General features: G+C 63.2%; 1 protein-coding gene across 2 annotated transcripts; it reads right to left on the reverse strand.

Moving 5' to 3' along the window:
• Positions 1-169: 169 nt before the first annotated feature.
• On the reverse strand, positions 170-15,686 carry DBN1 (drebrin 1). 2 transcript variants are annotated; one of them, XM_012787333.3, is made up of 15 exons: positions 15,405-15,686; positions 10,892-10,947; positions 10,150-10,262; positions 9,903-9,977; positions 9,619-9,765; positions 9,278-9,355; positions 8,919-9,070; positions 8,780-8,843; positions 4,154-4,213; positions 3,944-4,067; positions 3,129-3,266; positions 2,626-2,796; positions 1,575-2,254; positions 1,174-1,276; positions 170-1,021 (listed from the first exon to the last, which is right to left on the reverse strand). In XM_012787333.3, exons 1-15 carry the CDS (start codon positions 15,488-15,490, stop codon positions 951-953), a joined length of 2,118 nt encoding a protein of 705 aa, XP_012642787.2. In that variant the 5' UTR covers positions 15,491-15,686; the 3' UTR covers positions 170-950. The 2 variants fall into 2 exon arrangements, with proteins under 2 accessions (XP_012642787.2, XP_012642789.2); XM_012787335.3 differs by lacking the exon at positions 3,129-3,266 and having other exon boundaries at positions 15,405-15,647.
• Positions 15,687-16,238: the final 552 nt, after the last annotated feature.

A 16,238-nucleotide genomic window follows, 5' to 3' on the forward strand; every position in this document is an offset into this window, starting at 1 on the left:
CAGCCGCCTTCCGGGACCAGGGCAGGTTGTCCTGGGAGCCCCGACCGCCACCTGGCCTGCCTGGGCGATGGCGGCTAGGGCGCCCCTGGTGGCAGAGGAGGTGGGAATGGGGGCCGGGGCGTGGCCCCCACCAGATCAGTCCCTGGTGGCCCAGAGCAGCAGGCCCAAAGGGATCTGGACTTCTTTATTAACAGACATGAGCACGACCCGTTACAGAAGTTTGTGCTTTCCAAAAAAACAGTTACTGAATGTGAAAAAGGAACCCAAGCAAAGAGGAAGGAGTTGGGGAGGAGCCCCATCCACAGACCCGACCTGAATCTCGCCTAGGGCCTCCAGCCTGGGACCTGCCCGGCAGGAGAGGGCGGGGTAGCCGAGGGGCCCCAGCTGGGCCTGCTACTTCCTTTGGGCCAGGCAGGGAGGGGGGTCCCAGGGAGCCAGAGCCCATGAGCCATTTATTGCCATGTTTTAAAATTCGTGCAAAATATCTGAAGCCCTGGACAGAGAATACAAAGTGATATTTTTCCAAGAAACATAAAACTAGGAAAAGAGGTGGGGGGACATGTTCCCACCAGAGCTCCCCCCACACCAGGCCCCAAGCAGGGTGAGGCCTCTGCTCCCGGCCAGCTGAGCAGGAAGGACTAAGAGCTACAGTCTGGACCGGGCAGGAAGGGTGGAATTTTGCAACAGCGGCTCAACTACCAACGGGAGGAAAACCAGTCAACTGTACAAGTCTCCTATCAACTTTAAAAAAAAAAAAAAAAAGAGAGAGAGAAAAGCTGTAAAAGTCAGGCCCTGTGGGTGGGGAAGCAGCCAAGTCCTGGGCCACGGCCGGAATCCGGAGAAGGTAGGTGCCAGGCGGAGCTGCTGTGAGTGCACGCGCTGCGGGCCGTCTGGCCAGAGGTGGCACAGGTGGGCGGCCTTGGCAAGGGCACCTAGGGCTGGCACCACCGCTAGTCGCCACCTTCAAAGCCCTCCTCCTCTTCCGGTACTGGGTCTGCATCCCAGCAGGTGATGTCGATTTCTGTGGTGTGAGAGGAGAGGACTTCAGGAGATGGCCCAGCACATGCATGATTCTGTCCCCAACCTCTGGGAGCTGTGCGGGTAGTGTGTGTGTGTGGGGGGCTGCCTGCGCACACTAGGACCCAGACCGCCACCCAATCCCCCCAGGACTACCTGGAGGCTTGTTGTAGAACACAGGAGGCGGAACCTTTGCACACAGCTCTTCCGATTGGGCAAACTCCTCCTCCTGTGACTGACTGAAGTACCCCTCACTGGCCTGCAGGGGAAAGCACCAGGTCACTGGGCCCCACCCAGCAGGACTAGGGCTGGCTTATCAGGCCTGAGCCCAGTTTCCTCAGCAACCAATGATCCCATCAGTGGTTGCTAGGGAAACACAGAAGCCTGCCTTGGGAACAAAAGCAGAGATGGTCCAGGGAGGGGGAGTGGAATGAGCATCCCCCCAAATAATGAGGGTCACAGAGAGGATGGGGTACTGCTGCAAGGTTGAGGAATGCAGAGCCAGCCCCCCTGCTTAGCCTGACTACCAGCCCTCCCCCAGGCTGCCCCTGCCCCACCTGGGTCCCCTCCTTCTGGGTGGTCTCGCCATTGGTCAGCAGGTGGGGTTCCGGCTCTGGCTCCTGCTCCTGCTCCAGCTCCCCGAAAGCTGAGGGCAGAGCTGGGACCTGGGGGGCAGCCAGGGGCTCCCCTTCTGCTTCCTCCTCTGGGTCACAGAAGGTAGCAGGCGGCTCAGGCAGCTCATCAAAATTGAGAAGGTTGGTACAACCTCCACCTACTGGTGGAAGGGGCTCCTGAGCCGCCTCATCCAGCAAGGGCACCTCTGCCAGGGTGACCTCAGTACCCGAAGACGGCGTGGGGGTCAGGGGCTCAGCCTGGAGTGCGGAGGCCCCTTCCCCGTCACCAGGCCATAGGTTGATGAGGTTGGCAGTGGTGGGGGGGACATTGTTGGCAATAGTGGTGTCAGCAGTGGCAGCAGCAGATTCGCTGGTGTCAGCTACATTGGCATCAGCCACCGAGGTGTCAGCCACAGTGGTGTCGGCCGCGGCAGGCTCCATGGGGGTGGCCGAGACAGCCTGCTCTGGACACTCCTCCAAGAACGTCAAGTCCTCCTCAGGCCTGCCTTGCCCCCGGGGGGGCACCTGTGCCTGAGGGGGCTCCTCCATGGGGCCAGCCCAGGCCGGAGGGGCTGCGGCTCTGGTCTCTTCCCTGTCCAGGCTGGGGCTGGGCTCCTCGGTCTCTGTCACAGCACAGATGGAGGAGACAGATGCCAATCAGCTCCCTTGGGGAGGAAGGATGGAGACCCCACCCCGGGCGGCCACCTACAATACCCCGTTCCACCCAGTGAGGAGAGAGGGAGTTGGGGACTTCCACGCAGGGTTCCTCTCAGCACCGACGTGCACCCCAGTACCCCTCTACCTAGCGTCTGTAAACTGCACAGCAGCCCAGGAGGAAGGCGCTGAGGTTCGGGGAGTGCAGGTCCCACTTCCGGGACAGTACAGGTGTGAAAATGAGTGGCCCAGATCCCTGGGGAGCTGTTACCATGGCAACCTGGGGTTTGCAGCCCAGGGGATGACGGGAGGCCCGGTGCAGGTGGGGTCCCTCTCTCACCTTGGGCTGGCAGGGGGGGTGGTGGCAGTGGCGGTGGCTGTGAGGGCGTGACCTCATCCAGGGCCCGTTCGACCTGCTCGGTGACAGGAGTGGAGGCTGCACTTGAGTCCGATGGGCTCCGGGTGGGGATGGGGGTAGGTGCCATCCTCCGGTGGCTGTCCAGGTGGCTGCCTGTGGGAAAGCCCCAGGCTGGTCAGTGAGGGTGGTGGAGCAGGGTAGGACCAGGACTGTCCACCTGGGACCTGGCCAGCACCTCCTCTCTGGAGTCTGAGTGGGGGCTGGGAGCTCCCCAGGCCCCCCAGGGGCCAGACTACAGCTCCAGACCCTATAAGCCAGGCCCCCGGGGGCCGGCGCCCCACAGGGCCGGGGGCGAGAGGCAGGCAGCACCTGCTCTGGGGGACAGACACCAGAGATCAGCGGTCAGGCTGGGGGAGTGAGGGCGGGGGGCTGCTGGGAAGCGGGGCCCTCCTTACCCCCCGCCGAGGCCTGGGGCTGCTACCTACATGGGAGGGAGGAAGAGAGGTTTGGGGTGCGGTGACAGGTGATATAGGGAAAGGGAGTCCGTGGAGGGGAGGAAGAGGAAGAGGAGGAGGAGGAAGGCCCACTGTCCGATGCCTTTATGAAAGGGCAGTACGGACGACCTGCCGAGAGAGACAGACAGAGAGAGACAGAGGACAAGAGAGGGTCAGTCTCCCCCACCCCCGCCCGAGGCCTCACCCGCCCCCAGGGCCGGCCCTGGGTGTCCAAGCCGCCTCCAGCCAGATGCACACTCAGCCAAGCCGGGCAGCAAGCACACAGCGAGGAGCCTGCCACGCACAGCCAGCCTCTAAGCAGAGCACAACGGGACAGCCCACACACTCGAGGCCAAGCACGCCAGACCGGCAGACAGGGTGCGAGAGCACTGGCGCAGAGCTGGGGGAGGGGCTGACACGGAGCCCGGGTGCAGGGTCCAGGCTGCTCAAGCTCAGCCGGGGCGAGAACCCACCCCACATGCACCCCCAACCTTCAGGCCGGGCCTAGTTGGCCCCAGCAGGGCTGCTCCCTGCGGCTGGCGGTGCGCCCCCAGCCGTGCCAGAGCTGCCCGTGGGCCCTGGCGCCGCCCACTGCTCAGCCAAGGCCCAACGCAGACACTGCCCCGGCCCTTCTCGGGGCCCTGCCACCTGGGAAGCGGCGGGTGGAAGCACGCTGGATGAAGGGTCTCGCCTTCTCCAGGGAGTCAGTCCTTGGGCAAGGCCTCCCTTCCAGAAAGAGTCCCAGAGAGGCTCGGGGCCAGGACCTGAGGAGTGAGGTCAGGCGAGGGGCTGAAGCCTGGGACTACCTGGCCGGTGGTTGAAGGGCAAGGGCACTTCACAGCTGCCCGCGGAGGCCGAGGCCACTCGCTCCTGCTGCTTGAAGAACTCCCGGGGGTTGTCGGGCCGCTGGGCAATGATGGCTGCTGCCTCCTGAGGGCACAAGGGTTGCTGCTGGGCTGGGCACGGCCCGGTGGAGGCAGCCCCGCCCACCTCACCCGTCCCGGGCCCCCCCTCACCTCCACCTCTGACTCTGACTTCTTCATCTGGGTTTCTTCTTCCTCATCCCGCTGGTCACCCTGGAAACCAAAGGGACAGTGTCCTGGGCACCCATCCTGCAGGGACTCTTGGCTTTCTCACAGCCTGCATGCTTCCTCCATGTCCGGCGGGAAGGGTCTCAGAGGCAGCACCCCTGCTGCCCTCCCGCCCCCCGGGGCACACGCCCCTCCCCCCACCCTCCAGGCCCCTGGCTACTTCATCTCCAGGCTGGGCAGGCCCTGGACACCCGGCTCACGCACCTGCTGGCTGCGCTACATCTGAGCAGGCACCCAGGGCCACCCAGGAGTACACCTTGCTTTGTAACTGGCTTTTCTCGGCCCTCCTAGCCCTGTACCACGCTCCTGCAGGTGCCTCCTGGACCCTGGCATCATGGCCCAGGCTCTTCGCTGGTCCCTGCTCTCCACACTGAGCTCCCCTCGATAGGCCCTCAAAGGACCTTTCCAGGCCGGGCGAGGTGGCTCACGCCTGTAATCCTAGCTCTCTGGGAGGCCGAGGCGGGAGGATTGCTCGAGGTCAGGAGTTCGAAACCAGCCTGAGCAAGAGCGAGACCCCCGTCCCTACTATAAATAGAAAGAAATTAATTGGCCAACTAGCATAGATAGAAAAAATTAGCCAGGCATGGTGGTGCATGCCTGTAGTCCCAGCTACTCGGGAGGCTGAGGCAACAGGATTGCTTGAGCCTAGGAGTTGGAGGTTGCTGTGAGCTAGGCTGACTCCATGGCACACTCACTCTAGCCTGGGCAACAAAGCGAGACTCTGTCTCAAAAAAAAAAGGACCTTTCCAAAATCCAGATCAGACCATGGTTTTCCTGAGCTTAAAGCCCGCAGGACTCTCCATGAGCTGCAGCAAGCGCTGGCTGAGTATGACCCACAGATGGCTTTTGTTTTGCTGGTATGATATTTTTAAACCATGTTAATTATTTGCCACTACTTAAAAATCAGGAACTCTCATACTGAAACTGGGATCCCAGTTTCTCTTAAAATGCCACAGGCCCTGGCAACGCTAACCGCATGCCCCCAGAGCAGCTGTGGGCCAGGGTGGCGCTGCAGCCGCCTGTCACCGTGTGTCCTGTCCAGCTCACCGCAGCCCCACCGCGCCCCACCGGGCTTCACCTGCGGCTTCACGCACTGTTGTGAGACTGGGACGACGCAGGGGTACAGGGAGGCAGCCACTCCCCTGCCCCCACCTGACCTAGCCTGTCACCTCTCCAACACGCCCCTGCCCCACTCTGACGTCAAGTCCTCAGCTCCAGCGCCAAGCCCGTGCCCGCCTCTGTGCCTCGCACGGCAGCCCGCCTCTCCCCGCTCAGCCCGACTCCCACCCCACGTCCTGCCCTCTGGTTCCAGCCTCAGCCTGGGCACTGCCTCCTGGGCGTCCCTGGCAACCGCCACAGACTACATCACATCGCGATGTCCTGTGTCTGGGGTCGCATCCCACGCCCCCTGTGAGTGGCACAGGATGAGGACCTGGCTCTGTGTGAGCGGCCAGCACAAGGTCGGCACGTTCGTCCAACTGACTCACTACACCTGAGCCCTCTTACTCGGCCGCCCCCGCTGCTCGTGTGGCAGGTGGGGCAGGTGGGACTGCAGAGCGAGGAGACGCTACAGGCGAGGCGATGGGACGGGGCTTCTTTGTTTCTGAGCACGTAACCTAGAACTTGAACTTATCGTGAGAGGGCACCAGAAGGGCCCTCCGTATGACAGTATCCCCTTGGGAGGGCTGTCACTTCAACAGTAACTTTGTGTCTTCCAGGGTGAAGTGTCCACTCCCCCTCTGACCTTGCCCTTCCTTCCCTACCAAACGTCCTCCTCAGCCCACTGGGCTCCAGGCCGGCCGGGCTCCTTGCCTGCCCATAAACACACGTGCATACCACCAGCCCCTGCCCAGTGTAACCTCACCAGGCTCCTCTGCCTCGTTCACAAAGAGGACCAGGCTGGACACAGTGGCTCACACTTGTAATCCCAGCACTCTGAGAGACTGAGGCAGGAGGATCACCTGCAGCCAGGAGTTCAAGACCATCTCAAAAAAAAAAAAAAGGCCAGAGGCAGCTTCCCACAAAGGCTTTACTATCATCCACGTGAACAACACTGAAACGAGGGCTGTGGGTAAGAGAGATCAATACACGAACTATGCAGGTCAAGAGCACTGCTGTGCCTAAGCATTTTCAGATACATGGGAGCTCCCCGGCAGCCCAGGCAAAAAGAGAACCCAGACAAGGAACACAATTCTTATTAATAGGGGAGAGAAGGCAGAACAGGTCCTTAAACCACGAGAAAGCATTTTATGGTGCTAAATCTCAAAGTCCCTCACACGGGAACTTCCTTAGAGGACCTGAAATTATTACAAGGCCAACACACTGACCTGGAATGTCCACTGTCACTGTCACGTAAGAGAAACTGGGATACCACATTGACGGGCCAGATGGGACTATGACACAATGGTGTGAGCCCCTCAAACTTTGCCTGAAATACTGATAATTGGTGGAAATGAGCAGTTAGTTCAGCGGTTCACTATACTGTTCTACCTATATGTGTATACGTGTGTGTGCGTGTGTTTTTGATTTTAGCATAAGCTTTTTCAAAAAACCTTGAAATGGGCCAGGCATGGTGGCTCACACCTGTAATCCTAGAACTCTGGGAGGCCAAGTGGGAGGATCGCTAGAGGTCAGGAGTTTGAGACCAGCCTGAGCAAGAGTGAGACCCTGTCTCTCCTAAAAATAGAAAAAAGTAGCCAGCCAACTAAAATTAGAAACAAAAAAATTAGCCGGGCACGGTGGCGCATGCCTGTAGTCCCAGCTACTCGGGAGGCTGAGGCAGGAGGATCGCCTGAGGCCAGGAGTTTGAGGTTGCTGTGAGCGAGGCTGACGCCACGGCACTCACTCTAGCCTGGGCAACAAAGCGAGACACTGTTTAAAAAAAAGAAAAACCTTGCAATGGATAAACAAAATGTGGTATGTACGCACAATGGAATACTGCTCAGCTGTTAAAAAGGACGTTCGGACACGTGCTACAACACGGATGGACCTTGGGGAAACACGCTAAATGAAATAAGGCAGTCACAGAGGGTGGCCCCTATATGAGGTACCCTGAGTAATCAAATTCGTAGAGACAGATAGTAGAATGGTGGCCGCCAGGGGCTGGGAGGGTAGGGGCCTGAGGGGTCATCGCTGGGTGGGTACAGAGCTCTAGTTTTGCGAGAGGGAAGAGTTCTGGAGATAGATGGTGGGGATGGCCGCCCAACACTGTGAATGTACTTAATGCTACTGAACTCTGCACTTCAAAATGGTTGAAATGCTATGTTTTATGTTATGCATATTTTATAATTAAACACAGATAAATGAATCAACTAATTTAAAAAAAAAAAAGACCTTGCCCATCTTGCTCTCCACCTCACTTCTAACACCTGGTGCAGCAGGTGGCAAGTGTCTGCTGAATGGATGGCTAAGGTACCAACCACACGCCACCTCCACCCGTCCAGGGGCTGATGTGATTGGAGTGACCCACGACAGCCACTTCATGCTGGTGCCTACAAGACTGTCTTCTTTTTTTTTTTGAGACAGAGTCTCGCTTTGTTGCCCAGGCTAGAGTGAGTGCCGTGGCATCAGCCTAGCTCACAGCAACCTCAGACTCCTGGGCTCAAGCGATCCTCCTGCCTCAGCCTCCCGAGTAGCTGGGACTACAGGCATGCACCACCATGCCTGGCTAATTTTTTCCTATATATATTAGTTGGCCAATTAATTTCTTTCTATTTATAGTAGAGACGGGGTCTCACTCTCGCTCAGGCTGGTTTTGAACTCCTGACCTAGAGCAATCCGCCCACCTCGGCCTCCCAGAGTGCTAGGATGACAGGCGTGAGCCACCGCGCCCGGCCTACAGGACCGTCTTGCCTCCTCCCTTTTAGCCTCCTGTGAGTGTGGCCGTGAAGCCTGTTTGAGTCCCCGTGGCCCAAGACCTGCCCTTCACAGTCCCAACCCAGGGGAGTCTGACGCTACCTCCCCTCCTGAACCGAACCACGTTTAGCCCTCAACGACAGCAGCTATTTCTGAAACACTAAATTCAGTGTACAGCATGAACATTTGACTGCACTGTGATTTTTCAGGGACCAATCCACAGGACCCACGGGCCACTCCCAGGGTTTGGAGGCTCGGACGGCACCCCTGGAAGAAGGGGCTGCTCCGGAGGGGACGCTGCAGGCTGAGCACAGGTGCTCAGAGCACCGCCCGGCGCGCACCTGCGGCTCTGCCGCGCTCTCCCGGCGGGGACCAGGCCTCCGGCCCAAGTGCAGGAAGTGTGTCTACTCCACCTGGGTCCCCCAGGCCCCTCTGGGGAGGGGACGGGGAGGCTGGTCAGTGAGGGTCTGGGCCAAGGTGCATTTTCTCTTTCAATCTAGAGCATGAGCTGCTGCACAGCCAGAGGCCAGAGGCCAACACGATGGGGACCCAGCCTGGATGTTCCGTGGCGCCCCATGCCCATGCAGGTCCCCGGAGCACCCGTGCTGTCCCCAGGCCACTCCCCACGAGGCCCAGGAGCAAAGGGACCACCCTCATTCCTGGATCAGGAGACAGGAGCCCTGGCAAAGAACTTACAAAGATAGACTGCTCCTTCAACCTCCTCTTGGCCTCTTCAGCTTCCAAAGTCTGCTGTTTCCTCCTGGAACAATAGATATAAGCAGCCAGCACCCCCGCAGGGGGCCTGGGGACCGAGTGGCCGTGTGTGCGGGCTCACCTGTGCTCCTCGATCTGCTGTTCCCGCTCCCGGTAGCGCCGCTCCCGCTCCTCCTGCTCCTGCCGCTCCTGCTCCATCCGCTCCTGCTCAAACCGCAGCCGCTCGTCCAGGGCCTTCTTCCGCTCCTCCTCCTTCCTCAGCTCCTCCTCCTTCTGCAGGCCGCAGAGCAAGGCAGGCCCTGAGCCTGGGGCCTGGCCTGGCCCTCGCCCTCCCTAGCCCAGGGCTGGGGAGCCAGCAGTTTGAGGGCTCAGGAGGGAGCGCGGGCACAAGGCCAAGAAGGCTTGTTCTTTCCTGCTGTCCCAAGGGAGGGACTCAGGGCTTCCCCGTGCGGCCCGAAGGCCAGGCGCGGGGTCCCATACCTTGGCCTGCTCCCAGAACTGCTCACGGTTGATCCGCTTCATCTCCACGGCTGCGTCCGTCTTCTGGTAGGTGGTGCCCTGCAGGGCCCACGGGGCTGGCGTGAGCACGGAGAAGCAGGCTGGGCGCCCCGGGAGCCCCACATGCAAAAGGCGAGCACTAGGAGGGATCCGGCGGGCCAGACTCGGGCGTCGGGACACGCGGGCAGGGACACGCGGGCAGGGACACGCGGGGCAGGGACACGCGGGGCAGGGACACGCGGGCCGGGGTCCCGCGGGCCGGGGACACGCGGGCCGGGGACACGCGGGCCGGGGACACGCGGGCGGCCTGGGCACACACTGACCACGGGCTCGGCATTCTCGTCTTCGCGCAGCCGCAGCCGGTGCAGCACGGGGCTGGACAGCCGCGCCAGCCCGTTGGAGAGCCGCTGCCCGATGGCGCCCGCGTCGATGTCCTCCACGCTGCTGGCGTTCACGATCACGTCGACACCCTTCCGCGAGAAGGCAGCGTTCAGGCGGCATCACAGCTCCTTGCCGTGACGGCCCTTCGCTCGCAGACCGCCCTTCGCACGCAGACCGGGCCCCGGGGGGCCGTCCCCGCCCCTACGAGCCACGGCCCCATACCCACCTGGAAGAACTCGGCCACCTTGGCCACGTGGCTGGCACAAGCGCACTTACGGGCATCAGGCACGTCTTCCCCCACCTGCAAAGTGCCCAGCAGAGAGGGGTCAGGAGAGGACGTGAGGGGCCCTGCATGACGAGGTGCCAGGCCCCCCACGACCTTCCCTAGGGCCGGCAGGTGTCGAAGGGCGGTGGCGGGCGGAGGGTGACAGCTCTGGGCCTTCAGCTCCCTTCCCCAGCCCGAAGCTGCTCACCCAGTTGATGAGCACGTATTTTGGCAGCGCAGCCTGGGAGTCCTTGACGCTGCAGAACCCGTACATCACCTTCTGGTTCTCGAAGTGGCCCGAAAGCTCCTGCAAGCCCCCTTCTGGGGGAGTCGGGAGAGGGTCAGGACCAAACCTTACCCCGGAAAGTGCCTGGAACCTAAAGACTCCTCGTGGGCTCTGCAGGCACACGCAAGGGGGGGCTTCCGGCTGCCCCCGAGAGCCAGAGGTTGCAGAGTTAGTTCTCTGCTGGTGTGCAGTGCAGTCAGGGGCAGACGGTGGCTTTGCCTCAGAACCCCCAGGGCCTGCTTTGGGTAGGACTGGGGGAGCGCTTGTATCTCACACATCCTCCTGTCTCCTCCTCGCACATCATCACACCTCACCAGGTGCTAGCGCCCAGTGGGGTAAAATAAAGCCTCCCAGCTCTGGAGAAGGTGGCGCGGGTCCAGCGCCGCCCTGCCAGGCCCCTCCCCTCTCAGCCACATGACTCCGGGCAAGTCACTTTCCCTCTCCGAAGCTCGGTCTTCTCAGAAGTCAAATGTTAGACGAGGCTCCCCCCCATCCCCACTGGGGACCCCAGGGATGACCAGAGGAAGGAGGAAGGACACCCGCCAGACCAGCGCGGGTCTGCTGGATGCAGGCGGGAAGGTGGCCAGTGGCCCAGCCGGGCGGGTGGGGAAGAAAGCGACCAGAGGGGCGGAGAGGAAGGCGAGGGAGAGGCCGGAATTCTTACCCCCCGAGGCTGCAAGCTTGAGGTCATCCGAGCCATCCTCATACGTGTACAGAGCCCTGGGAAGGGAGGGGGACGTCTCATCAAACTGTCAGGGCCCAGGCCACCAATTCTGGGTGGGGATGGCTCTGGGGAGGAGGAGGGACACAGAGGGGAGAGAACAGAAGGGGGGGGCTCCTGCTGTTGCTGTGACAACAGGGCCAGGCACCATTTCATGTGAGAGCCGGCGCAGGGTGTACACTCGCAGCCCTGTGGGGGGCTGGGGCAGGTGGGGAGCAGGAACTGAGAGGAGAAACTGCTGCCTGGTCGAGCTCAGCGCGTCCCGGCCCTGGCCCTGGCAGCCTACAACCCAGTGGAGCGGGTGTGCGATGGAGATTCCAAGGCGACGGTTCCTTGGTTACCGTTCCCTGGCTACCACGATCCTCATCCCCCATTGGCCAGTGCCAGGAACCTACCTGGCACGTGTCTTGGTACCCACTGCTCCTCCCCCCACGGGGAGACAAGGGGAGGAGACAGAACCTGGTGCACCCACAGCTCTGGGCATCCCCCAGTAACCATGGCAACCTGGCAATTGGCACTCGACTGGCCCACCCCAGCTGCATTCTCCTGGAACACAAAGGACCCTGGAGACCCGCCCTCAGCCTCAATCTCCGCCTCTCTGAAATGGGGATGAGGTCACTGCAGTCACTCTGCCCAGACTCTAGCCCCGGGGCAGCTGAGCTCTCCTGGCCTTCCAGCCCCCAGGCTGCCTCCAACCCACAGAGGTCTCCTGGGACTGCCCCTCTCCGTCTGCCTTAGCTTGGCCAGAAAGCTGACCCAGCAGCCTTCCTCCTTCCTCCTCCTCCTCCCTGGCTTTGTCTGGCCCGGCTCCTTGGCTCCTTCTCCGCATGCCGGCAGTGAGTGGAGTGCAGAGGAGACGCCTCCCACCCGGACCAGGCAGGGCTGAGGACCCGCTAGGAGGGAGGGAAGGCCCTGCCACCTAGGAAGGGCCTTGTCCCTGCGGTTCAGAAGGGCTCAGACCCCTCCCCAAACTATCCCCCAGTGCCAAGACAGGAGGCTGTGGGAAGGGGAGGCAGCAGAGAGAGGAAGCAGAGAGGAAGACAAGAGAAACAGGAGAAGGGGGAGGAAGAGGAAATGAAGAGGGGAGGGGAGGAGGATGTCTGGCCCCAGCCCCAGGAGGTTACTGCCAGGACCAAAGGGCCCCCAGCAACACCCCACCCCACCTCCAGAAAGACGCAGGTGGGCTGTGGGCTGGGAGCTCCCGATCCAACTGTCGCCCCAGCCCGGCCGGCCCCGCCAGCTGCCTCCCAGCACAGCTGTCCCACCACCTGTCTGGCTGCCCTCTCCCACCCCTGGGAACAAAGGGCCCTCACACAAGCAGGGTCTGCCCCTCTCCTTTCACAGATGGGAAACTGAGGCAGAGCCCAGGGATCCTGGTTCCCAGGAACTGCTCTAGACATGACCCCAATTTGGGACGACTTGTCTTTGCCTTGCGCAGGTTCCACAGCCCCTTCCATCCTCACTCCCTGCCCGCCCGTCTCCTGTCACCTCTTCCCGCTCCGGCCACAGCCCTTCCCACCCCGCAGTCCAACCCCTCAGCAGCCCACCTCCCTCGGCTCCACCCCGGCCTGCCTTTCCGTCGGAACTCTGCACCCACGTCACACACTTGGGCCACCCTGGGTGGCTCCCCATCCCGAGCCCGGAGAGGTCCCGCTCCGGACGCTTTGCGTGTGGTTCTCTCACACGGAAGGCCAGGTCTGCTTCTCTGCCCCGACGGAATCCTTCCATCCTCATCCTCGGGGCCCAGTGCCGGCTCCCCAGGCAGTCTGCCCGAGCCGCACCTCCCCCCGGGCACCCACCACACCCAGCAGGGCGTGAGGCCAGTGCTTCTCAAACACGCCCGAGGCACCCTGGGCCTGGCGGTGAATCCGCTGGGCATCCGGGGGGGCTCTGGGGGGCAGGGAGGGAGGACCAGGAATCTACACATCTCTCCAGCTCCAACTCCTGGGGACAGATAACGCCCCAGACTGGAAGCTTCCTGAAGGCAGGAACTCTGACTTGGCCAACAAACACGCTGCTCTCTGCGCCCCAGGCCCGGCACGGAGCAGCGCCAGTATGTGTCTGTGACAGTGACACTCTTAGAAACCATCCAGGCCAGAGAAACCGGACTAGCGTGAGGCGGCAGTTCCAGGGAGATGCTGGGGTCAGCTGCGAGTGGGGGCTGAGAGCAGGTAGACCCCTCGGGACAATCCCACCCCCAGGATGTTACAGCTGGGAAGGCCGTGGGTGGCCCAGATATGGTTGAGCCCAATCTTCTCTTCTTCCTTCCAAGAGGACCAGAGAAGACCAGAGACTTTGTTTGTGGTCACACAGTGAATAACAGCACAACGAGGGCAACGGTGCCCTTTCTCACTGCACAGCCTGACTTTCTGGGTCCCCTGCTCCCAGTGCCAGGGCAGGGGTTCACTCCAGAGACCCTGCCACCTGGGAGTGAGCTCCCCCCAATCACCCCCTCCCTTGTTCAAAGCAGGGCATGGAAGGGCAGCTAGCAATTGTACCCAAGATGCCCCTCCCTCTGGGCAGACCCGAAGCGCAGGGTCTACCCCTCGAGTCTGGAGACCTTACGGGCACCTCTGGTTCTGCGCTGGGTGCCGGGGACACGTGGGCCCCTTCTAAGGATGTGGTCCTCACGGCCTTTTCCTCAAATGCGATCTGGGCCTTTGGGAGTGAGCAAGTGTACATGTGCGGGGTGCGTGTGTGCGTCTGTGTGGGTCCCACACACAACCCAGATGGGGGTGACGCATGCCAGTGATGAATAGCTTGCTTTGGCCACATGGATGATGCTGGGTGCTGGGAGCCCAGGCCTCTGCTGAGCAGGATGTGGGGCAGCAGTGGCGTGTGGCCCTGGCACTCGGCTGCCAGAGCTCTGCTTTTGGGGGGTCAAGGAGGAAACAGGGTCGTGGTAGACAACACCCTCCGACGCAGAGGTTGAGGGAGGTGTTCGGGGGTGAGTTGCGCCTCTCCCCAGCAGGGCCTTATCCCAAGGCCAGCTCTTGCATCGGGCCAAGCCAGCCGCTTGCCCAGAACTCCTCCCATGATCTCAGCACCCCAGGGAGAGGGCTGGGACAACGGGTGGGCCGCCTATCTGCTTAGCCTGCGCTGGCCTCTGTGACTGACCCGCAGGACACGAGAGCTCGTCTCCCAGTCCAGCCCTCCAGGCTGGCTGCCTGCCAGTGCTGCAGTACCGTGGCATGGACGCCTGGCCATCTTGTCCCCTTCTCCAGCCCCCAGGTCAGCGTCCCTGCGTGGCTGCCCTCCCAGCGTGAGGGTGAGACCAGCGCAAGTGCGGTCCCTCAGGCCTGCCTTTACTCTGTGCCTCGGTTTCCTCCAGGAGAAGAGCCTATTTCCTGTCTGCCTGCAGGCCTAGGAACGGAATGGGCACCTGCTCCCTAAGAAGAGTATTTTGGGGGGATTCCAGGATGGGGCACTGTGGAACCCCTTGGTTTTCCTTCCCTGCCACACCAGGGGCTCCAGCCCCAGAGCAGGTGGTCCGCATCCTCCCCCTCCTCCTCCCCCTGGGGGGGGGAGACAACAGCTGGGGAGGGAGGAGAGGGGCAGTCCAGCTCCGCCCCCATCAGGGACCCAGTAACCCTTGCTAGGAACCCAAGGGATCTACTCGGCCCCCTCATCCCTCTTTGGGGGCTCCCTCCGCTGTTCTCCGTAAGGCTTTCTCCCAGGGACCTCGGCTGGCCCCTAGACAAGCAGCTGGGTCCCCTCGGCCCCCCAGCCCAGCTGCCCAGTCGCTGCCGTCCCCTTCAGGTCCCCCTTCAGGTCGGGGAGAGAGCGCTCATCCCTGCCTCCTCAGCAACCCTGGAGAGGCACGGGGGCCACTCTGCAGTCGCCATGTGGCAGCGGGCAGCCCTCCATCACTCCAGCCAGGTTGGGGGGAAGGAGGCCAACTCCGAGAGGTCCCCGGTGGGCGGGGCGCCCCGGCCCCCGGCCCGCCGCGCTCCTCCCCCGCCCTGGCTTTCCTTTGTGCTGCGGCCCGGCCCGGCCAAGCCAGGCGAGGCTGCGCCGGCTCCGTCAGCTCGGTCCCCGCCCCGTCCCCGCCCGGTCCGCACACGCTGGAAGGTGGCGAAGGTGCCCTTGGCCGCCCCGTGCACACCTGTCCCCCGGGCCCGGGAGAGGAGGGAGGCGGTGGGAGTGGGGGATGGGCCCCCGCAGGGCCACGCGGCGCGGGGCCACACACCTGGACCCCGCGTCGCGCCGGCGCGCGTCCGGCCGCCCGCTCCCACCGCGCGCGCGCCCGGGGCGCCCGGGGCGCCAGGGTCCCCGGCAGCGCCCCGCCCGGCCGGCCGGCCCCTCCCCCGGCGCGCACAAAGGCGGCCCCTCCCCGGCCCCCCGGCCCGCTGCGGCGTTTCGGGGTCTCCCCCCCGCCCCGCGGCGGGCCGGACGGAGACAAAGGCGCGGCGGCCGCGGCGGGGACAAAGGGGCCGGGGCGGGGGCGGGGGCTCACCAGTCGGCCGCGCTCTCCTCCCGGATCACCTCCTCGTACGCCGCCAGCAGCTCCAGGCGGTGGCCGCTGAAGCTGACGCCGGCCATGCTTCGGGCCGGACCGAGGCCGAGCGGACGGACGCACGGACGCACCGAGGAGGAGGGAGGGGACGAGGGAGCCGCCGCCGCCGCCGCCTCTGAGCCTCTGCAGCGCCGCGAGCCGCGCGAGCCAGGGCCGGGGGAGGGGAGCCGGCCGGCGGGGGGCGGGGGGCGCTGGCTCCGCCCGGCTCGCTCCCTCCCGCTCGGTCCTAGCGCCGCCCGGGCCGGCCCAGGGGGAGGCCCGCCCCCCCTTCCCGGCCTGCCCCGGGCGCCCCCAGCCCCCTCGCCCACGCGCCCCGCACGCGGCGCCCCTCCCCCTCCGCTGCCCGGGCCCGTGCCCCCCACGCCCCAAACCCTCCTCTGCCCGGCCGGCCCGGCCCTGACTCCAACCTAGGCTCCTTCTCTTCCTGGCCCCAAACCCAGCCCCAGTCTGGTCCAGCCCCACGCACTTGCCTCATTGACCTCCACCCTGACCTCACCCCATCGCCCGGTCCATCCCCACCCCCAACCCCAACCCAGATCCCGTGCCAGCCCACTCCTGGCCTGTCTGCAGCCCATCTCTGGCCCTGAAAGTAAGTAAGGTCCGTTCCTGGCCGGTCCCATCGCTGTCCACTGCCATCTGAGTCCCAACCCCAAATCCATCCCAGTTCCTTTCCAGTCCCAGCTTCAGCCCCACTCCCAACCCCATGCTTAGCAAGGTCTCCCCCATCACCGCCCCGTCCCTGGCTGCACCCCCCTCCTGTCCTAGGCCTGGCCT

This window comes from Microcebus murinus, chromosome 28 (genome assembly GCF_040939455.1).
Source record: "Microcebus murinus isolate Inina chromosome 28, M.murinus_Inina_mat1.0, whole genome shotgun sequence".
Taxonomy (NCBI): Eukaryota; Metazoa; Chordata; class Mammalia; order Primates; family Cheirogaleidae; genus Microcebus; species Microcebus murinus.

Bases quoted from the DNA above. Each gene is read 5' to 3' on its own strand.
- DBN1 (XM_012787333.3), bottom strand. From the start codon at position 15,490: ATGGCCGGCGTCAGCTTCAGCGGCCACCGCCTGGAGCTGCTGGCGGCG. The intron at 10,263-10,891 runs GTAAGAATTCCG...CGACTCCCCCAG, and splicing joins CAAGCTTGCAGCCTCGGGGG to AAGGGGGCTTGCAGGAGCTT. The intron at 2,797-3,128 runs GTAGGTAGCAGC...GCTTTCCCACAG, and splicing joins CCTCTCTTCCTCCCTCCCAT to GCAGCCACCTGGACAGCCAC.